The sequence below is a fragment of the Pecten maximus genome, chromosome 13 (assembly GCF_902652985.1).
Source record: "Pecten maximus chromosome 13, xPecMax1.1, whole genome shotgun sequence".
Classification (NCBI taxonomy): Eukaryota; Metazoa; Mollusca; class Bivalvia; order Pectinida; family Pectinidae; genus Pecten; species Pecten maximus.
In genome coordinates, this window is record NC_047027.1 from 465,434 (window position 1) to 491,333 (window position 25,900).

At 35.1% G+C, this 25,900-nt stretch overlaps 1 protein-coding gene and 1 long non-coding RNA gene across 2 annotated transcripts; one reads left to right on the plus strand and one right to left on the minus strand.

The window, feature by feature from the left end:
- Positions 1-1,602: 1,602 nt before the first annotated feature.
- Positions 1,603-2,126, plus strand: LOC117341149. The gene is made up of 3 exons (XR_004535560.1): positions 1,603-1,624; positions 1,929-1,984; positions 2,067-2,126. It is a non-coding gene; the product is annotated as an uncharacterized LOC117341149 (long non-coding RNA).
- Positions 1,979-24,889, minus strand: LOC117341147. The gene is made up of 2 exons (XM_033902992.1): positions 24,780-24,889; positions 1,979-5,322 (listed from the first exon to the last, which is right to left on the minus strand). The coding sequence occupies exons 1-2, from the start codon at positions 24,849-24,851 to the stop codon at positions 4,072-4,074; spliced, it is 1,323 nt and encodes a 440-aa protein (XP_033758883.1). The 5' UTR covers positions 24,852-24,889; the 3' UTR covers positions 1,979-4,071.
- Positions 24,890-25,900: the final 1,011 nt, after the last annotated feature.

Here is a 25,900-nt window from a genome sequence, read left to right on the forward strand (position 1 = left end):
AAGGTTAGGGAAATATGATAAACGGGTTAAGGTTAGGGAAATATGATAAACGGGTTAAGGTTATGGAAATATAAATAACGGATTAAGGTAAGGGAAATATGATAAACGGGTTAAGGTTAGGGAAATATGATAAACGGGTTAAGGTAAGGGAAATATGATAAACGGGTTAAGGTTATGGAAATATAAATAACGGGTTAAGGTAAGGGAAATATGATAAACGGGTTAAGGTTAGGGAAATATGATAAACGGGTTAAGGTTAGGGAAATATAAATAACGGGTTAAGGTAAGGGAAATATGATAAACGGGTTAAGGTTAGGGAAATATGATAAACGGGTTAAGGTTAGGGAAATATGATAAACGGGTTAAGGTTAGGGAAATACGATAAACGGGTTAAGGTTAGGGAAATATGATAAACGGGTTAAGGTTAGGGAAATATGATAAACGGGTTAAGGTTATGGAAATATAAATAACGGGTTAAGGTTAGGGAAATATGATAAACGGGTTAAGGTTAGGGAAATATGATAAACGGGTTAAGGTTAGGGAAATATGATAAACGGGTTAAGGTTATGGAAATATAAATAACGGGTTAAGGTAAGGGAAATATGATAAACGGGTTAAGGTTAGGGAAATATGATAAACGGGTTAAGGTTAGGGAAATATAAATAACGGGTTAAGGTAAGGGAAATATGATAAACGGGTTAAGGTTAGGGAAATATGATAAACGGGTTAAGGTTATTGAAATATAAATAACGGGTTAAGGTTATTGAAATATAAATAACGGGTTAAGGTTATGGAAATATAAATAACGGGTTAAGGTTAGGGAAATATGATAAACGGGTTAAGGTTATGGAAATATAAATAACGGGTTAAGGTTAGGGAAATATGATAAACGGGTTAGGGTTAGGGAAATACGATAAACGGGTTAAGGTTATGGAAATATGATAAACGGGTTAGGGTTAGGGAAATACGATAAACGGGTTAAGGTTAGGGAAATATGATAAACGGGTTAAGGTTAGGGAAATATGATAAACGGGTTAAGGTTAGGGAAATATGATAAACGGGTTAAGGTTATTGAAATATAAATAACGGGTTAAGGTTAGGGAAATATGATAAACGGGTTAAGGTTAGGGAAATATGATAAACGGGTTAAGGTTAGGGAAATATCATAACGGGTTAAGGTTAGGGAAATATGATAAACGGGTTAAGGTTAGGGAAATATAAATAACGGGTTAAGGTTAGGGAAATATGATAAACGGGTTAAGGTTAGGGAACTATGATAAACGGGTTAAGGTTAGGGAAATATGATAAACGGGTTAAGGTTAGGGAAATATGATAAACGGGTTAAGGTTAGGGAAATATGATAAACGGGTTAAGGTTAGGGAAATATGATAAACGGGTTAAGGTTAGGGAAATATGATAAACGGGTTAAGGTTATGGAAATATGATAAACGGGTTAAGGTTAGGGAAATATGATAAACGGGTTAAGGTTATGGAAATATGATAAACGGGTTAAGGTTATGGAAATATAAATAACGGGTTAAGGTTAGGCAAATATCATAACGGGTTAAGGTTAGGCAAATATCATAACGGGTTAAGGTTAGGGAAATATGATAAACGGGTTAAGGTTAGGGAAGTGTCATAACGGGTTAAGGTTAGGGAAATATAAATAACGGGTTAAGGTTAGGGAAATATGATAAACGGGTTAAGGTTAGGGAAATATCATAACGGGTTAAGGTTAGGGAAATATGATAAACGGGTTAAGGTTAGGGAAATATGATAAACTGGTTAAGGTTAGGGAAATATCATAACGGGTTAAGGTTATGGAAATATCATAACGGGTTAAGGTTATGGAAATATGATAAACGGGTTAAGGTTAGGGAAATATGATAAACGGGTTAAGGTTAGGGAAGTGTCATAAACGGGTTAAGGTTAGGGAAATATGATAAACGGGTTAAGGTTAGGGAAATATGATAAACGGGTTAAGGTTAGGGAAATATCATAACGGGTTAAGGTTAGGGAAATATCATAACGGGTTAAGGTTATGGAAATATGATAAACGGGTTAAGGTTAGGGAAATATGATAAACGGGTTAAGGTTAGGGAAATATGATAAACGGGTTAAGGTTAGGGAAGTGTCATAAACGGGTTATGGAGAGAAATACGATTAACATGAATGAAATGAACAAAATTAAGAATGGTAAACTGACAATGACAAGTAAAATTACAAATGTAAACAAGACGAATTGGAATGTGGCGGGGGTAGCCAGGGACTTCTTTACTGTAGATGTAGATAATGATATTAATATAAATCAATAAGCTAGTCAATTGTAGAATGATCCTGTATAAAACCTGATTGGTGTTAAAACAATCCATGACATCGTCATACTCCTATCAATATATCCTTCTTACAAACAAAACTGACACTACACTGGCTGATACCAAGGTATTCTGGTACAGTCCATAAAGACAGTAGGATAAACCCCAGTCCATAAAGACAGAAGGTTAAACCCCAGTCCATAAAGACAGAAGGTTAAACCCCAGTCCATAAAGACAGTAGGTTAAACCCCAGTCTATAAAGACAGTAGGATAAACCCCAGTCCATAAAGACAGTAGGTTAAACCCCAGTCCATAAAGACAGTAGGTTAAACCCCAGTCCATCAAGACAGAAGGTTAAACCCCAGTCCATAAAGACAGAAGGTTAAACCCCAGTCCATAAAGACAGAAGGTTAAACCCCAGTCCATAAAGACAGTAGGGTAAACCCCAGTCCATAAAGACAGAAGGATAAACCCCAGTCCATAAAGACAGTAGGATAAACCCCAGTCCATAAAGACAGTAGGTTAAACCCCAGTCTATAAAGACAGTAGGTTAAACCCCAGTCCATAAAGACAGTAGGTTAAACCCCAGTCCATAAAGACAGTAGGTTAAACCCCAGTCCATAAAGACAGTAGGTTAAACCCCAGTCCGTAAAGACAGTAGGTTAAACCCCAGTCCATAAAGACAGTAGGTTAAACCCCAGTCCATAAAGACAGTAGGTTATACCCCAGTCCATAAAGACAGAAGGTTAAACCCCAGTCCATAAAGACAGTAGGTTAAACCCCAGTCTATAAAGACAGTAGGTTAAACCCCAGTCCATAAAGACAGTAGGTTAAACCCCAGTCCATAAAGACAGTAGGTTAAACCCCAGTCCATAAAGACAGTAGGTTATACCCCAGTCTATAAAGACAGTAGGTTAAACCCCAGTCCATAAAGACAGTAGGTTAAACCCCAGTCCATAAAGACAGTAGGTTAAACCCCAGTCCATAAAGACAGTAGGTTAAACCCCAGTCCATAAAGACAGTAGGTTAAACCCCAGTCCATAAAGACAGTAGGGTAAACCCCAGTCCATAAAGACAGTAGGGTAAACCCCAGTCCATAAAGACAGAAGGTTAAACCCCAGTCCATAAAGACAGTAGGTTAAACCCCAGTCCATAAAGACAGTAGGTTAAACCCCAGTCCATAAAGACAGTAGGTTATACCCCAGTCCATAAAGACAGTAGGTTATACCCCAGTCCATAAAGACAGTAGGTTAAACCCCAGTCCATAAAGACAGTAGGTTATACCCCAGTCCATAAAGACATCAGATAACATTTCGACAAGAACACAGTGTGATGTAAGCCGTAACATGTATTGGCTGTCGCCGGCCTCGTAACCTCAGTTGACGATCCAAGGTGTGGGATTCGATGTTCCTGACCCGTAACAGCTGAGGGTCGGTCTCTGCTGTCGGGGTTGTCCTTGTTGAAGACTCTGTACCGGCATAGCTCTGGGTGCTCTGGGTCTCCCGCGCCCGAAGCTAAGTTTAAACAGTAGATCGAGCGTGATAGTAGTATTGTTCTTATATAACTACTTCACGTCTCGGATTTTCGCCCATCAACAACAGCAATTACTGATAAATCCAGCTTTGTCCTCATCTCTACATTTAACTGAACAAAGATCGAAATGGTGTATGGACAGTGTCGCCCACATCAACACCACACAGGCCTACAACGGACACGTATTTACCGACATTGCTTAGGACATGAAGGAACATTTTGTTTATCCGAGTCGGGTAATATTCCCGTGGGCGTCGTACTCTCTCAGTGGGCCCAGTATGGGAAAAGGGAAGAAGTCATGTATAGTGTACCGAGAGCACGTGATGACTGCGCGAGGAGTCCAGCAGTAGAGTCCCCCGGGGATATCTCGGAGGTAGGCGGCCACCATACTGAACCCACTGTTGGTGATGACGAGTTTGTCACAGTACGTCTGTAGAAACAGGAAGTCAAGAAGTTGTTTATAAAAACCTTGACACACATCGCCAGTAAACGCTTGGTCTATATGTGTTAGTCGGCCGGGCATGTCTAAAATTAAGTCTCCTGAGTATTGACTATAGAACCGTTTTTGTATATCAATGTTATCTGTAGCTAGAAACAAGTCATGAGAACGTTTGTCGATTTTCTCTATAAAATCGAACATGATCCGAACTTCCTCTGGAGTTTTCCGTACTATACTATCGTTAGGGAAAGTGGAGCTTCTCCCCATCCGGATGTGGGCACAAAATGTTTTGTCTGCTTTTTTGGTTTTGTAAACAGTATTGATCGCTTTGTATAAGAAAGGTTTCGGCTTGAGAAATAATTCATATATATAACGATTTACATCAGCGAAGTGGAGTGTTGATATCCATGGGACGTACTCGTCAATGTGGAGAAATTTTCGAAACTCAGGCGTTATGTCCCAGTTAATCCGGAAAAAACTGACGCGTCTGGTAAACAGGGCCTTTATGGGTTGTGTGGAGTTGGCTCTTACTAACAGACTCATGAGTGGCTTGACCTTGTCGTTCATGTAATCATAATATTGGGAAGGTTCGTGATCTAACAAAGTCTTATTGTACCTCCAATCATAGGACTTAAAATCGAAGTAGTCCTCCAGTTTACAAGGATTGTCAAAATTGATGAGGAAAGTTCTGTTGGTCAGTTTTGCCAGCACGTACGTACACAATATACCGGTCAGTCTGTCTGACCAGCCGCCACATGACTTGTTATGTCTATGGCTACAGTCGTACACTAGGTAACCGCCTGTATCATAATTTTCCTGTTCTGGTATCAGCGTTTCTTGTTGCGGCATCAGTGGTTGTGGTATCAATGGTGCCTCGTGCGGTTTACGAGGTTCCGGTATACCAGGTTCCGGTATACCAGGTTCCGGTTTACGGTTTGCAGCATCTGTCTCGGGGGTGACGTTTGTTGTCGCCAGCCACAGGATTACACCACCAACGAGGCAGATAGCAGACATCCAACATAGCCGCTGGTAACTCTGAAATTTAATGATAGACCAAGTTATAATCAACCCACATATGTCATAACTCTGTAATGTAATGATAGACCAAGTTATAATCAACCCTCATATGTCATATGTCATAACTCTGTAATGTAATGATAGACCAAGTTATAATCAACCTTCATATGTCATAACTCTGAAATGTAATGATAGACCAAGTTATAATCAACCCTCATATGTCATAACTCTGTAATGTAATGATAGACCAAGTTATAATCAACCCTCATATGTCATATGTCATAACTCTGTAATGTAATGATAGACCAAGTTATAATCAACCTTCATATGTCATAACTCTGAAATGTAATGATAGACCAAGTTATAATCAACCCTCATATGTCATAACTCTGTAATGTAATGATAGACCAAGTTATAATCAACCCTCATATGTCATAACTCTGTAATGTAATGATAGACCAAGTTATAATCAACCCACATATGTCATAACTCTGAAATGTAATGATAGACCAAGTTATAATCAACCCTCATATGTCATAACTCTGTAATGTAATGATAGACCAAGTTATAATCAACCCTCATATGTCATAACTCTGTAATGTAATGATAGACCAAGTTATAATCAACCCTCATATGTCATAACTCTGTAATGTAATGATAGACCAAGTTATAATCAACCCTCATATGTCATAACTCTGTAATGTAATGATAGACCAAGTTATAATCAACCCTCATATCTTATCACTTATGATCAATAACGCCTTTAATACAAAGTTAAATTTGTCGGTACGTTTAATACAGGTGACATTGAGTCGTTTCACAGACATTAATAAGAATATCTATATATTCTGTCATTTAAGTGAAATATATATGATATCATACGGGAACCCCAGGTAATTATCATCTATTATTTACGTCATTTTTACGACGGAAAACTCTTCACGTAATTAGAAAGCGGGGGCTTCAGTAGCATAATCTTTGACGTGGAATTCTTAATGACGTCACGCTTGAGGGCAATATAGACATACTCTACTCAGTAGTATTTTAGGGATTCTATTGTTACGTGGCGAAAAGTTCAGCTTACAAATTGACCATTAAAAAACTGTAATGTATACTGCAGAGGTACAGCGAAATAACCTCCCTTCTGACTCTCGCTATTTGATCTGCACCGAAATCTTAGCGTGTTCCGATTTAGGTAACCAACGAAGTATCACAAGCCAATCAAATTCGCCGAATACATTTACCTCGTCGGTCAAAATCAAAATAGAAATGGTGACTTTTAAGTGAATCAGGTCTGAGACGTGTGTTGTGTAGATATGTCAACAATCAGGTAATTTAAACCGACTTTGAGTTATTTGTTTCGACGAGAAAGAAATAACTCAGATTTTGTTTCGTGTGGATTAGCGACACGTACGATAACACCAGGGTGACAACTTAGAGTGAGAAGTCGACATGTACGGTAACACCAGGGTGACAACTTAGAGTGAGAAGTCGACATGTACGGTAACAACAGGGTGACAACTTAGAGTGAGAAGTCGACATGTACGATAACACCAGGGTGACAACTTAGAGTGAGAAGCCGACATGTACGGTAACACCAGGGTGACAACTTAGAGTGAGAAGTCGACACGTACGGTAACAACAGGGTGACAACTTAGAGTGAGAAGTCGACACGTACGGTAACAACAGGGTGACAACTTAGAGTGAGAAGTCGACAGGTACGGTAACACCAGGGTGACAACTTAGAGTGAGAAGTCGACATGTACGGTAACACCAGGGTGACAACTTAGAGTGAGAAGTCGACATGTACGGTAACAACAGGGTGACAACTTAGAGTGAGAAGTCGACATGTACGATAACACCAGGGTGACAACTTAGAGTGAGAAGCCGACATGTACGGTAACACCAGGGTGACAACTTAGAGTGAGAAGTCGACACGTACGGTAACAACAGGGTGACAACTTAGAGTGAGAAGTCGACACGTACGGTAACACCAGGGTGACAACTTAGAGTGAGAAGTCGACATGTACGGTAACAACAGGGTGACAACTTAGAGTGAGAAGCCGACATGTACGGTAACAACAGGGTGACAACTTAGAGTGAGAAGTCGACATGTACGATAACACCAGGGTGACAACTTGGAGTGAGAAGTCGACATGTACGGTAACACCAGGGTGACAACTTAGAGTGAGAAGTCGACATGTACGATAACACCAGGGTGACAACTTGGAGTGAGAAGTCGACATGTACGGTAACACCAGGGTGACAACTTAGTGTGAGAAGTCGACACGTACGATAACACCAGGGTGACAACTTGGAGTGAGAAGTCGACATGTACGGTAACACCAGGGTGACAACTTAGAGTGAGAAGTCGACACGTACGGTAACACCAGGGTGACAACATGGAGTTAGAAGTCGACATGTACGGTAACACCAGGGTGACAACTTAGAGTGAGAAGTCGACACGTACGGTAACACCAGGGTGACAACTTGGAGTGAGAAGTCGACACGTACGGTAACACCAGGGTGACAACTTAGAGTGAGAAGTCGACACGTACGGTAACAACAGGGTGACAACTTAGAGTGAGAAGTCGACACGTACGATAACACCAGGGTGACAACTTAGAGTGAGAAGTCGACATGTACGGTAACACCAGGGTGACAACTTAGAGTGAGAAGTCGACACGTACGGTAACACCAGGGTGACAACTTAGAGTGAGAAGTCGACACGTACGGTAACACCAGGGTGACAACTTAGAGTGAGAAGTCGACAGGTAGGGAGATGATATGTCAGGTAAAAATAACACATTGATTAAAAGTTAGGTACACCTTAAAATAGCAATTTGGTCGAAGAAATGTCGATTAAATCATTTCAACAGGAAGAAAGCACATTAAAATATTAATTTAGAAGGAGAAATGTCAAATAAATCATCTCAACAGGAAGAACGCACATTAAAATATTAATTTAGAAGGAGAAATGTCAAATAAATCATCTCAACAGGAAGAACGCACATTAAAATATTAATTTAGAAGGAGAAATGTCAAATAAACAATTGAAACTGAGCCAGCGCCTTGAACTATCAATTTAATAACAGAATTGTCAAATAAAGAATTCAAAATCTAAGACAAAACCTTGAAATATCAATTTTGTAGGAGAAATGTCAAAGAACTTAAAACCGAGATAACAACTCAAAATATAAATTTAAAAGGGGAAATGTCAAATAAACAGTTTAAAACTAAGACAGCACCTTGAAATATCAAACAAATCCATTGCACCCTGAAAGTCTCCATTTCTAGAACAAATTTTGCTGAAATCGTTTTGTCGATGTTAATGTTAGAATTGGGGCGTGACCTCAGCCGTGTTCGGTATTTGTTGACAAGCCTGATGGTTCCGATATTATCACTCTCGTACTGAGGATGAATCTTACATTTTGTAACCTGGATTTTATCTAGACTCGTCGACGATAAAGCAGAAAACGCTTACCATTTCGGAACGCTTATTGTCCGTGAACATGACATGTTAATGTAGCTTGTTATCAGTTAAGGTCTTTTGATAGACTATGTGTTGGAATTAGTTTGTTCTATACGTGTTGTTATAACACGTTAGACACATAGTTACCGTTAATGACACCTTCATGGAACAATCTATTTTGTGATTGTTGTGCATTTTTAAAAGATCTCTTTACTCCACAGTAACAATCTTATACCAAGTGCTGCTCGTTAGCTATTTAATGTTTAATAATTTTAGTGAGGCGTGGTATCCTCATAGATTAGTTACACCAAATAGTAGACCTCGCCTGGGAATCACTCTATGGACGGAACGGTTGTTTTGTTTGTTTGTTTTTTTTTTAACGTCCTATTAACAGCCAGGGTCATTTAAGGACGTGCCAGGTTTTGGAGGTGGAGGAAAGCCGGAATACCCGGAGAAAAACCACCGGCCTACGGTCAGTACCTGGCAACTGCCCCACGTAGGTTTCGAACTCGCAACCCAGAGGTGGAGGGCTAGTGTTAAAGAGTCGGGACACCTTAACCACTCGGCCACCGCGGCCCCCGGAACGGTTGTCTCGGTAAACGATAAGTATACCACCACCAAACGATAGTTTATAAGATGTCAACACTCCTTACACACAAATGAATTCATTTTGTTGTTTTTAAACTCATCACGTCATAATATTAATAGTTTAAAGAGACTCTTGGAAAAAAGCAATTTTCAAAAATAGATAAATCAAAAATGTTTAATTTTCATTGCTATGTTAGAATATTAGAAACCATTAGTTGTAATGACACCTTTCCATACATTAAGACAATTTCCTTCAGCTTTACGAAGTCCTAACTATTCAATGGGAGACGAGCTTTTCATGGTTTATCACGCGTACCAGTAGATATATATTGTGTACGGCAATAGTGCCGCTATAAAGAGATCTAATAAATAGCGAAGATTACAAAGCTTGTGTGTTTTAATCGATCCATTTCACCAATTTGAAAAGGAGAGATCCTATTGAATGATTCACATGTAAAGCGGAAAGGCACCTATTGTCCTGCACTTCGACCTGTACGGTGACCGTTTTTAACATAAAAAATAAATGTCAGAAACTGAGCTTATGAATACAAACCTTAAATCTATAGCATTTAAATGTTCTGAATCGCGAAAAATATGTTTATTAGTTCAGTGGATATTTCTCTATATGGCCTTTCAGTTGCATCAATAGGCTTTGTACAACTCTCGATGATTCTTCCCGAATCCAAGTCATTTTCTGACATAGAGCGTATCGGATAATCGACTTTTACAATGTCTCATTTTATTCTAAGTACCAAAATACAGTTAAAATATACCAAAATACAGTTAAAATAAACCAAAATACAGCTAAAATATACCAAAATATAGTTAAAATATACCAAAATACAGCTAAAATATACCAAAATACAGCTAAAATATACCAAAATACAGTTAAAATATACCAAAATACAGCTAAAATATACCAAAATACAGCTAAAATAGACCAAAATACAGTTTAAATATACCAAAATACAGTTAAAATAAACCAAAATACAGTTAAAATATACCAAAATACAGTTAAAATATACCAAAATACAGCTAAAATATACCAAAATATAGTTAAAATATACCAAAATACAGCTAAAATATACCAAAATACAGCTAAAATATACCAAAATACAGTTAAAATATACCAAAATACAGCTAAAATATACCAAAATACAGCTAAAATAGACCAAAATACAGTTTAAATATACCAAAATACAGTTAAAATATACCAAAATACAGCTAAAATATACCAAAATACAGCTAAAATAGACCAAAATACAGTTTAAATATACCTAAATACAGTTAAAATATACCAAAATACAGTTAAAATATACCAAAATACAGCTAAAATATACCAAAATACAGTTAAAATATACCAAAATACAGTTAAAATATACCAAAATACAGCTAAAATAGACCAAAATACAGCTAAAATATACCAAAATACAGCTAAAATAGACCAAAATACAGTTAAAATATACCAAAATACAGCTAAAATATACCAAAATACAGCTAAAATATACCAAAATACAGTTAAAATATACCAAAATACACTTAAAATATACCACAATACACTTAAAATATACCAAAATACACTTAAAATATACCAAAATACACTTAAAATATCATAATCCTCTGATACACTGATATCGAAAAATGAAAAAAAAATGTAGTTTATGAAATATTTTGAATTTGGCATTAACTAGACTGGTAGTTTGGTGATTGGATCACAAGGATGCTTAATTTAAAGAGGCTTACCCGCAGACGGACCGGTAAACGGCACATCTCCGATCACTAAATAAACTTCAGTACACGTTTCTATGTGACAAAATTAGAGGCTTTCTGACTTTATTTCTTGAAAACAATTACAGAATATGTATTTAAAAGACGTTTTAAAACTCAACCTGAGAGGGAAATGTATGGAATATAACGGCAAATCTTCTTTGTAAATCGCCACTGCCTTTGAAGTTATCACTGTGCGGCACTATGCACGTGCTTGTTTCTTTGATGTGTCAATCAAATTAGACTCCACTTTATAGCGGGGACTTTTTGCGGGTTGCGATTAAATAAATAATATTGAAAAATGAGGTTTTAATATCACTTTTCAGCGTTTTATAAGGAAAATAAAATGAAAAACTCAACAATTCCAACAGTCTGTCATGTGTAAAAAAATCTTTTTCTATTAGCCAATTTTTCTGATCTCTCTGCGGGCAAGCCTCTTTAATATTATGTTATGTTTTTATACCATATGATTGCTCTTTATCATATAAAAGTAGATTTTATATATATTTAGTATAAAGATAAAAATGTTGAGATAAAAAAGTACAATAAAAGTTGGGATTGCCTTCGTATCGTTCAAAGTAAAATGTAAACAAACTGCAGCGTCGACAAGAGATATACATGCACATGGATGGTGGGAAATGTATTGTCATTTTCTCTTTATTTGTTTTAGTAATAACTTCACAACGCACATCACAACAATGGACATTGAGGATTACGTTTTCGTACTTCGGGAATCACAATAGGTCACGTGATATTTTACCTGTATGTTTAGCTCAGACTATCGCTGTTCGCTGTCAACGGTGTGTTCTCCATTTGCCCACTTTTTTTAGAACAAAGAAAAGTGTATACATAGGAGAACAATGGAAAACCAATTATAGTCAGTTCCATAATAATTTTACCTGTGTTTACCTGTATGATTTACCTGTGCTAAAAAGTGGGCAAAAAGAGAGGTATATTTATGTACAAGGAAATAAAGAACTTGATGTACCTGAGAAGTGGGGAAAATAACACTAAGTTATAGTTTTTTTTTAATTTTATCATTTATTCGTGAATTTCATCATACACACATCATATTTACATACATATATATATAAGAAAGAACACACATTAGATAGTTAACATATCCACAAACATTATACATAAGCACTGGTAATACATTATAATATATATACTAAAAACATTTTTCATACATTTTGTATTACATCCTTCAGTTAAAAAAGAACATCATATTCACACATATATATAATATTAGATACATAACATATTTACAAACATATATAGCACATTATACATTAAGCACTAGTAATACATTAGCAGTAACATATTGCATTTTTAATAGTTAACATTTTTCAAACATTCTATGTTACATTCTTCAGTTTAAAAAGAACATCATATTCACATCATTATGCTGACATAAATTTTGAACTGTACAACATCAAATGAAAATACATCTTATTACTTTTAATATTAAACATTAATAGCTTTTTTTTTTCATATAAAGTACTGTATATTTAAATATAAATACTTATAAACAGGTACATTGCGCATCATAAATAACAACAAAATAATAATACTGTAATCAATGTGTATTTTTTCCTATATAAAGTACTGCATAAAATTATACATGTAGCGACTTATATCTTATAGTTCCTTATAGGTATGAGCCATGTAGCACAGGTAACACAGGTGAAAATCACAGGTAAATCACAGGTAAATCACAGGTAAAAACAAGGTGAACTACTCTGAAATAGACTATAATCCCTATCACAACATTTTCCCCATATTGTGATTTTAAAAAGTGGGCAAATGGAGATACAGCCCTGTCAACATCACGATTAGCGGAAATCAATAATTAGTATTTTTGTTTTGAGGGAGAATCGTTCAGAACAAAAACTCCTTCCTTTCTCATGTTGGGGACTAACTGTTTCTGCTGATTTACAGATCCGAGTGAGGTGTTTGTTTTATACAAAATATTTTATATAGAAAAACTATTTTATCTATAGAAAAGTATTGTGTATAGACAAATATTTTTACATATTGACAAGCTATTTTCGTGAAGACAAAATATTATGTTCAACAACGTATTTTATGAAGACAAAAACTGTTTAATATTCATTTAATACATACAAAGTATCTGATAAAGAGAAGTTAGGTTATATATCGGCAAACTTATTATATACAAAGTGTTTTATAAGACACTATTATAACAAAAATACGTTTTTATACTGACAAAACATTTTCATAAATATAGACACAGTATTTCATGAAGACAAAAACTAGTTTATAAATTTAAAACTTATTTTATAACTTTAACACAGTATTTTATATTTTATATAGGCATATCATTTTATCTATCGACAAATTGTTCTGAATACCATGAAACATCAGAGAATATCGCGATACTATATTTATATATTCCTTTTAAACAAATATTGATAAAATTCATTAAACTTGCCTCACTCGGACCAGAGACCTATATCAATTTAGTATATAGGTCTCTGCTCGGACTGACCACTAACAATAACCGAATAAATCACCATAGCTGGTCAGTTGGTCAGTATAAGGAAGTAGTGACCACTGATTGACAGATAGATTTATAGTTCATACAACTACTGACCACCCGGATGTAAGTCCCGTGTATATATATAAATATTTAATATAGGTCTCTGGTCGGACGAGTTGGTGCTCCGGGCCAATTGTTGTAAAATCACAGCTTGTCATCGGCTATCACCGGCTTGTGGCCTAGTAACACGGTTCCTATAGACCATATAACACGTGGTCTTACTTCCCTTTAACACAGTGAATGGTGGGGTAGTGTTACACGACTACATTGTCAAAATTTAATTATAGCCTATTTCAAAATATACAAAGTAAAGCTCACCCTATAGCCAATGTACATATGTATAATTTAATTATAGCCTATTTCAAAATATACAAAGTAAAGCTCACCCTATAGCCAATGTACATATGTATAATTTAATTATAGCCTATTTCAAAATATACAAAGTAAAGCTCACCCTATAGCCAATGTACATATGTATAATTTAATTATAGCCTATTTCAAAATATACAAAGTAAAGCTCACCCTATAGCCAATGTACATATGTATAATTATTATATTCCGTTTAGAAATTTATACCGTGTTTCACATAGGTATATGCACTATTTTGTTTGTGTTTGTTTCTGATTTTTTGTTTGTTCATTTTTATTATTTTATTTTATTTTGAATGGATATATCGGACTGTCGATAACTTTGTTTCTTGTAACCAGAAACATACGATTATCTTTTTATTGTACCATAATACTCAACAATTTTGTTAATGTTATCAGCTCAAAAAATAGTCCATCAATGTAACAAAGATTAAAAACAAAATGATATCTAGTTCCAGTGTTGGACAGAGGTGTGGGACAGATTCTATTTTCACATAGTAACCATGGGTCAGTTTCTAATTGAAGAGTACAGTCTGAATTTGATTAAAAGTTGATGTTCAATGTAACTTTGAATGACTCCGTATGTTTATAATGAACCTTGATATGTGTATCCCAGAATTATAAAATACCTAAATAGATTTATCTTTTAATCGCTACACACCTGGATACACAGATCCCATATAGGAGAAATCTGTCTATTTTAACGTCAAATTTTGAATAGAATGATACCGTTTATGTCATTGCAAGTTGCTCGGAACTAAAAAAACAACGTGTATTTACATATATTTTTACTATGATGAGGTGATTTCAAATACAAATTAATATTTAAATACAGTTTTGTTGCATTGATAACTTAATTTAATCCTGTACAGTTCAGTGTATTCTTACTATTTACATTCGATTTCAACTCAGTGAATTCATATTCATGAACGACATCAAGTCCTGATTAACCTGTAACATCTACACTCCCACGTTATAATGATGTTTGTATATCACCAGGTAACATCTACACTCCCACGTTATAATGATGTTTGTATATCACCACATCTACACTCCCACGTTATAATGATGTTTGTATATCATCACATCTACACCCCCACGTTATAATGATGTTTGTATATCACCAGGTAACATCTACACTACCACGTTATAATGATGTTTGTATATCACCAGGTAACATCTACACTCCCACGTTATAATGATGTTTGTATATCACCAGGTAACATCTACACTACCACGTTATACTGATGTTTGTATATCACCAGGTAACATCTACACTCCCACGTTATAATGATGTTTGTATATCACCAGGTAACATCTACACTCCCACGTTATAATGATGTTTGTATATCATCACATCTACACCCCCACGTTATAATGATGTTTGTATATCATCACATCTACACTCCCACGTTATAATGATGTTTGTATATCACCAGGTAACATCTACACTCCCACGTTATAATGATGTTTGTATATCATCAGGTAACATCTACACTCCCACGTTATAATGATGTTTGTATATCATCACATCTACACCCCCACGTTATAATGATGTTTGTATATAATCACATCTACACTCCCACGTTATAATGATGTTTGTATATCACCAGGTAACATCTACACTCCCACGTTATAATGATGTTTGTATATTACCAGGTAACATCTACACTCCCACGTTATAATGATGTTTGTATATCACCAGGTAACATCTACACTCCCACGTTATAATGATGTTTGTATATCATCACATCTACACCCCCACGTTATAATGATGTTTGTATATCACCAGGTAACATCTACACTCCCACGTTATAATGATGTTTGTATATCACCCGGTAACATCTACACTCCCACGTCATAATGATGTTTGTATATCATCACATCTACACTCCCACGTTATAATGATGTTTGTATATCACCAGGTAACATCTACACTCCCACGTTATAATGATGTTTGTATATCACCAGGTAACATCTACACCCCCACGTTATAATGATGTTTGTATATCATCAGGTAACATCTACACTCCCACGTTATAATGATGTTTGTATATCATCACATCTACACTCCCACGTTATAATGATGTTTGTATATCACCAGGTAACATCTACACTCCCACGTTATAATGATGTTTGTATATCATCACATCTACACTCCCACGTTATAATGATGTTTGTATATCATCAGGTAACATCTACACCCCCACGTTATAATGATGTTTGTATATCACCAGGTAACATCTACACTCCCACGTTATAATGATGTTTGTATATCACCAGGTAACATCTACACTCCCATGTTATAATGATGTTTGTATATCACCAGGTAACATCTACACTCCCACGTTATAATGATGTTTGTATATCACCAGGTAACATCTACACTCCCACGTTATAATGATGTTTGTATATCACCAGGTAACATCTACACTCCCACGTTATAATGATGTTTGTATATCATCACATCTACACTCCCACGTTATAATGATGTTTGTATATCACCAGGTAACATCTACACTCCCACGTGCACGTTATAATGATGTTTGTATATCACCAGGTAACATCTACACTCCCACGTTATAATGATGTTTGTATATCACCAGGTAACATCTACACTCCCACGTTATAATGATGTTTGTATATCACCAGGTAACATCTACACTCCCACGTTATAATGATGTTTGTATATCACCAGGTAACATCTACACTCCCACGTTATAATGATGTTTGTATATCACCAGGTTACATCTACACTCCCACGTTATAATGATGTTTGTATATCATCACATCTACACTACCACGTTATAATGATGTTTGTATATCACCAGGTAACATCTACACTCCCACGTTATAATGATGTTTGTATATCACCAGGTAACATCTACACTCCCACGTTATAATGATGTTTGTATATCACCAGGTAACATCTACACTCCCACGTTATAATGATGTTTGTATATCACCAGGTACATCTACACTCCCACGTTATAATGATGTTTGTATATCACCAGTCACATCTACACTCCCACGTTATAATGATGTTTGTATATCACCAGGTAACATCTACACTCCCACGTTATAATGATGTTTGTATATCACAGGTAACATCTACACTCCCACGTTATAATGATGTTTGTATATCACCAGGTAACATCTACACTCCCACGTTATAATGATGTTTGTATATCACCAGGTAACATCTACACTCCCACGTTATAATGATGTTTGTATATCACCAGGTAACATCTACACTCCCACGTTATAATGATGTTTGTATATCACCAGGTAACATCTACACTCCCACGTTATAATGATGTTTGTATATCATCACATCTACACCCCCACGTTATAATGATGTTTGTATATCATCACATCTACACTCCCACGTTATAATGATGTTTGTATATCACCAGGTAACATCTACACTCCCACGTTATAATGATGTTTGTATATCATCAGGTAACATCTACACCCCCACGTTATAATGATGTTTGTATATCACCAGGTAACATCTACACTCCCACGTTATAATGATGTTTGTATATCACCAGGTAACATCTACACTCCCACGTTATAATGATGTTTGTATATCACCAGGTAACATCTACACTCCCACGTTATAATGATGTTTGTATATCACCAGGTAACATCTACACTCCCACGTTATAATGATGTTTGTATATCATCACATCTACACTCCCACGTTATAATGATGTTTGTATATCACCAGGTAACATCTACACTCCCACGTTATAATGATGTTTGTATATCATCAGGTAACATCTACACTCCCACGTTATAATGATGTTTGTATATCATCACATCTACACTACCACGTTATAATGATGTTTGTATATCACCAGGTAACATCTACACTCCCACGTTATAATGATGTTTGTATATCACCAGGTAACATCTACACTCCCACGTTATAATGATGTTTGTATATCACCAGGTAACATCTACACTCCCACGTTATAATGATGTTTGTATATCATCCAGGTAACATCTACACTCCCACGTTATAATGATGTTTGTATATCACCAGGTAACATCTACACTCCCACGTTATAATGATGTTTGTATATCACCAGGTAACATCTACACTCCCACGTTATAATGATGTTTGTATATCACCAGGTAACATCTACACTCCCACGTTATAATGATGTTTGTATATCACCAGGTAACATCTACACTCCCACGTTATAATGATGTTTGTATATCACCAGGTAACATCTACACTCCCACGTTATAATGATGTTTGTATATCACCAGGTAACATCTACACTCCCACGTTATAATGATGTTTGTATATCACCAGGTAACATCTACACTCCCACGTTATAATGATGTTTGTATATCACCAGGTAACATCTACACTCCCACGTTATAATGATGTTTGTATATCACCAGGTAACATCTACACTCCCACGTTATAATGATGTTTGTATATCACCAGGTAACATCTACACCCCCACGTTATAATGATGTTTGTATATCACCAGGTCACATCTACACTCCCACGTTATAATGATGTTTGTATATCACCAGGTAACATCTACACTCCCACGTTATAATGATGTTTGTATATCATCAGGTAACATCTACACCCCCACGTTATAATGATGTTTGTATATCACCAGGTAACATCTACACTCCCACGTTATAATGATGTTTGTATATCACCAGGTAACATCTACACTCCCACGTTATAATGATGTTTGTATATCACCAGGTAACATCTACACTCCCACGTTATAATGATGTTTGTATATCACCAGGTAACATCTACACTCCCACGTTATAATGATGTTTGTATATCATCACATCTACACTCCCACGTTATAATGATGTTTGTATATCACCAGGTAACATCTACACTCCCACGTTATAATGATGTTTGTATATCATCCAGGTAACATCTACACTCCCACGTTATAATGATGTTTGTATATCATCACATCTACACTCCCACGTTATAATGATGTTTGTATATCACCAGGTAACATCTACACTCCCACGTTATAATGATGTTTGTATATCACCAGGTAACATCTACACTCCCACGTTATAATGATGTTTGTATATCACCAGGTAACATCTACACTCCCACGTTATAATGATGTTTGTATATCATCACATCTACACTCCCACGTTATAATGATGTTTGTATATCACCAGGTAACATCTACACTCCCACGGTATAATGATGTTTGTATATCATCACATCTACACTCCCACGTTATAATGATGTTTGTATATCACCAGGTAACATCTACACTCCCACGTTATAATGATGTTTGTATATCACCAGGTAACATCTACACTCCCACGTTATAATGATGTTTGTATATCACCAGGTAACATCTACACTCCCACGTTATAATGATGTTTGTATATCATCAGGTAACATCTACACTCCCACGTTATAATGATGTTTGTATATCACCAGGTAACATCTACACTCCCACGTTATAATGATGTTTGTATATCATCAGGTAACATCTACACTCCCACGTTATAATGATGAATATATTCCTTTTTACCAATATGAATCTTCTTTTTTTTTTGAATGAATATACATCATTTATTACGGTTTGCACGTATGATTTAAATTGTAATCTATTAATTTTAGTAATTTAATATATTATGAGTATGTGAAATATAAATGTCTAGAAAGTGATATTCGAATGCACCTTAAATGTAATGTCTGTTTATAGAGACATATTATCGTAGATTATGTACATAGTACCACTAATCGACTATAATACACAAGTCTATTATTAATTCCACTTGTAAAAAAATATGCACATTTAATTATTCCTACATGCATGTCATTCAAATGTATTTGTATATACACTTATGTAATTATTCTGTTTATAAAATCTTCATTTTGGAGGAAATAAAGAGAATAATAATACATACAACTACAGTAAGTGATTACTGATTCTGTAACCTTATCTTGTCTTAACTAATATTTGGATGATTGTTGCTATTTATTTTAAATCCTTACAGTATACAAATCAATACTCAGTAGGGAGATGTTTTTGATCAATTTATGGACGGAAGACTACTGGTAATTACCAAATAGACATGAGAGTTGGAAACACTGATTTAGATCAAACTCTTGTCTCTCTCCTTCCTAGTAACTGAGCACTAGTATTGATTTAAACCATGAATCGTAAAATAACAAAATAATATATAAATGAGTATCACTCTGTATCATATATAAATATTTTTTGTTTGCCATTCTTGACAAAAACCAGATATTCAATATTTATAATAAATGTACAATGTTATTGAGAATGCTTTGATATAGACTTATGCTTGATTTTCAATCGTTTCACAATAAAATATGTTCAAATGAAACCAACGTCTCCAAATCATTTTTAGTTGTGTCACCAAAGCGAACGATATATCATTCAAGCGTTTTCTCTGATTTATCATGTTCGAGAGAGAATTTAAGCTTTGCACATTGTATCAGGGTGAATTTTCATTACAAACATAAAAAGTCCCTTTTCCAATTGGAAATATATCATTGCATTAATATTTTATCAATAAGATGACTTATACTTATTATTTGGATTGTTTTAAGGGAAAACATGTTCGCCGTGATAAGTACAACGATGACAAAGGGTAGATTCCTATATACAGAGTGAATTTATACCAATATCAATGTTAGACATAAGTTCTGGGGAACACTCTATAGATATAGGGATATTGATACTTTACAGCATAAAAACAGAAAATTTGTACAACATGAGCATTTTGTCCGACAAAAGTAACTTAAATGTTTATATAACTGTTTACAATATTATAAATGTGAATGTATAGACTCATTTATCATGCATAAAATAAATATTATGTCCTGCAAAATGTGACTTTTTTTTTTAACCTTTTTTTGTAATTGTTTTATTTTTCCAATTTTCATAGATATGTAATATACACAAAACATAGACAACATTAAACATAGCTTTCATTCTTCATACACACTCATTCATTCATTTCATATCTATCACCTTCTTTCATCATGCCTTCAAACAAATTACAATCTTCAACACTTATCGCCATCCTCAAAATAATCATGATCATCCTCAAAATAATTCTAATCATCATCATCATCATCATCATCATCATCATCATCATCAATAGTCATCATCGTCATCCTCATCATCACAATCATCCTCATCATCACAATCATCCTCATCATCATCATCATCATCATCATCATCATCATCATCATCATTTATATATCTACACAGGAGGGTATAAATGTTTATGTAGATGACAGCCTCACACAAACACACCCTCACACACACGCACTAACACACACAAAACACACACACACAAAGGGGAGAGAGTTGTGCCATTTTAACTTTTTTATACAATAATAAAAACACACAGGAAAATATATGGAGTTATTCAGTGTCATGAAGATTAATTGACTTAAGAAGGAGAATAATATTGGAATTAGCAAATAAATATGATAACATAAATGTTTCTATAACATTGTCAAGGATTGGGTGTAATATTTAATAGTTTATTCCATTTTTTCCAGTTGTCATTAAATTGTACTAGGTTTTCATTTCCTTTACTTGTGCATGCATATTTCTGAATTCTGTAGTTGTCTTTGATTATAGATCTTAGAACAGGTACTGATAGTGCTTGTTGTAAACATCTTGCTGAGTAAATATACTGTTTCATCAGAAGTAAAATAAAATTATCAGTTTTATAATATACATTTTTGTTGTTTCTCATACCAAAAATGAAAGTTTCTTTATTGAAAGTAAATGGTATAAATAAAGAATCTAACAAAAAATCAAACTCCTCAAAAAAAGTCTGTACTTCCTTACACTCCCATGATAAATGTACTACTGTTTCTGGTTCTGTTTTGCAAAAGAAACATTGTGGATGTTCAGATAATCCAATTTTGAATAAATATGAATTAGTAGTTAATATATGCTGGTTTATTCTATATTGAAGCCGGTGTAATTTTGGACTTTTAGTGACAATAAAAGGAGTCAGATAAATAATTTTCCAAGTTTGCTCATCAAATTGAAATATGTCATTCCATTTTCTTTTCCCAGTCGGAACACAGTTATTTAAAGAAAGTATATTATAGAAATCTTTTGAGCCTTTAGTATTGTTATAGAAAATCTCAAGGTTAGTGGGTATTATCGGATAAGATAGGAGTTTGTTATCTGATTCCTTATTTGCAATGTAATTTTTCACAGAATTTATTATACCATGGAATATAAGAAAGTTGGTATTGATGTCATATTTTTCTTTAAATTCTTGAAATGTATAAGAAGTAAGGGGAACTGGAAATTTAATCAGGTCGTTAATTAAAATTGCGCCTTTACTGTACCAGTTCCTGTAAAATACCTTTTGTCTATTTACTTTTATATTATCATTAAACCAAATAGGAGTTTTCAGTATGGAAGTATTCTTACTAGTTATAAGGTTTTCTTGATCTCTGAGATACCCCCAAGCTTTGAACACATCTTTCCAAAAACTATTTTTACATTTCCTTTCACATTCTTTTATGATTAACTGACGAGTTTGAACCTTTTTGAAAAATATGTATCCATTTCCTGATGTCATTTCCAAAATTGAAAAATTTAAGAACTCTCTCAATAAAATTCCAACTAACAGTATCAAAAGCTTTTTCAAAATCAACAGTGAGTAGCATACCCGGAATATCATTTTCTTCTGCGTATTGCATAATGTCGTATATAATCCTAGTATTTCCCCCTATGTGACTTTGTTGTATTTCAAGTTTATCAATTTAAACACTCTTAACAAAATAGATTCATAGAGTGATATTTACAATATAAGGAAAGATTAATAAGTCTTTACTACACAGATAGTATGTCTTGTGAGGGGCGATATAAGTGGTTAGTACGTAAACCTGTTCCCGATACTAGAAATGTAATTGTTTATAAGTCTCGTAAGTGTGATAAGGCTAGACATCTTATTGTATCAGACGCTTACGATTTATGTACTTTTATGTATTTAAAATCAACGACCCGTAAATTAAATAGATATCTTATCTTATAATATATATTAACACAGGTAAATGATAACTTATAAGAATCAGCCACTTTCCAAAAACAGACTATAACCTCTACCAACACGAATCGGTTGTAGTCTAGGTCAGCCAGTCATGTTTAACGACATACGTTTATTTGACTTATAAACAATCCACACGGTGTGCTGTTCCGACGGAAAGGCTGGGACAGCTTGTTATCGAGTACAGATTGATACCGATTGATACTGAGTCACTCAATACCGTTATGCCGCCAATAGCTTATAACGTTTTAATAAATGATGCTGTTAAGTGGTTCCTCTACTGGTACAGTCCTGCCGACAGTTGGCAGTTGCTAGGACATTTTGATTTTCAAACGCTGTCAGATAGGCCATTGGTATTGAGGTACATAGCTGTCAGATAGGTCATTGGTATTGAGGTACATAGCTAACAGGGTCGGGACATGGGCACACGTGACCATTCTATAAATTTGCATTCGCGTCGGATGGGTTGTTTATTTAATCACTTAAGTGTATGCAAAATCCTGCCACGGTGACGTGCCGCGGTGTCCGACCCATTGCCACCGCCTACCCTTTCAGTAACAAGGAACGCTGGCACAATTAAAGGAAGCAATGTCAATATCGGAACTCTTCAGCCTTTTAACTTGTTCAGATAAAAAACACATAAAACCCAAGCAAACATTAATACAACAGACCTTCCATTATCGTAAATCGTTTTGCTAATTATCACAGGTTGGTAGGTTTCCACAGCAAAATCGCCGTGTTGGAAAGTTGGTTGTCCCCGATAGAGGTAATGAACGGGCCGAGACATGCACTAACATATGTTTTGGAAATATAAGAGACTACAACCCCAGTAAGACATACTAAGGGTCTCCTTTAATGTACCCACAACAAAGACTCCCGACACACCGCTATTTTATTGATCACGCGGCGCTCAACCGAGTCCTTACGATATAATTCACGGTGATATTGTATTACGGTATGCCAGGACAAATGTCTTTTGTTGTAGATGACGGACATGTATACGTGTAATGGTGATCTGGACCAGACGATGTATAGTTTACGTGCGTTTTGTATGTTATAAGTGTTATTTGTGGTAAGTCACGTGATCTGGACCAGACGATGCATAGTTTACGTGTGTTTTGTATGTTATAAGTGTTATTTGTGGTAAGTCACGTGATCTGGACCAGACGATGCATAGTTTACGTGTGTTTTGTATGTTATAAGTGTTATTTGTGGTAAGTCACGAAGGACTGCCCGACTCTACACTGTGGAATTCCTGATATTTGTCACATCTAGTAGGTGATCAATCTGTATATTTGTTTGTTTTCAGTAAAACAACAATGACAAATAATCGTGACATAGTCGCGATACATTAATTCTAAAACAAAATCGATACAAAGGGGATCAACTATGTATGACAAACGACGACAAACCACGTCAAACCACGTCAAACGACGACAAACGACGACAAACCACGTCAAACCACGTCAAACGACGACAAACGACGACAAACCACGTCAAACCACGTCAAACGACGGACGTTCTCGTTTAACAGTTCGGGGTGTATTTGTCCAGTAAATACGTTTGTTGTGGTATACGGGGACAGGGTATAAATTAGACATGTATAATTATATCGGGTTTGATCGAGTCGTACACTTACCTTCATATCGACAGGTTTACATCCACACAACAAGCAATGTCTCGATGGCCACTTTAAGTGTGTGATGCCCATATGTCACAACTTTACCCGTCAATATAATGAGCCGTGAGGACCAAAAACCAATATGTCGATATTATCGGCACACTTAGTTAAATGTATGAGGTCAAAGGACATTTGATCTGACCAATGAAATTGAAGGATATATAAATTGCCTTCTGTATTTATAACCAGTGTGGCTGTCGTCCATAATAATGCTGTTCCGATTAAGTCAGCTATTTATCATGTAACGTAACTCTTTATAGGAAAGTGTAATTTGACCGTTCCTATGTCTACGATTATGACGTCACCACGGGTACGCAGTGTAGGTGATATAGTCCTCTTTTCGTTCTACATAGTTTATATTTAAACGTGTCACGTGACATATTTTCTGAAGGCCTATATCAGGCGGACGCATCCACATAACTTCTGTACAAATTAGTCCATGCTTTTAACAATCTGCGAGGTTATTGATGTGAACGGTTGTATGAGTTTGATATCAATCCCACTGGGATGTGGACTGATACAGTCGACGTTTATAGAATAACTCCGATAAGTTGTCTGTGTAGGTTAATACACCTGTTCAGGGACGTACAGTGTGTTATTGGACAAAATCTACAGATTCACAATATGGGATAAAAAAAACGCCAAAAAACCCAATATATATCCCATGTATAGTAATGTATATCTGATATAATAGTCCTATATATACCATGTATATAATGTATATCTGATATAATAGTCCTATATATATAATGTATATAATGTATATCTGATATAATAGTCCTATATATATAATGTATATCTGATATAATAGTCCTATATATACCATGTATATAATGTATATCTGATATAATAGTCCTATATATCTAATGTATATCTGATATAATAGTCCTATATATATAATGTATATCTGATATAATAGTCCTATATATACCATGTATATAATGTATATCTGATATAATAGTCCTATATATACCATGTATATAATGTATATCTGATATAATAGTCCTAAATATATAATGTATACTAATGTATATCTGATATAATAGTCCTATATATATCATGTATATAATGTATATCTG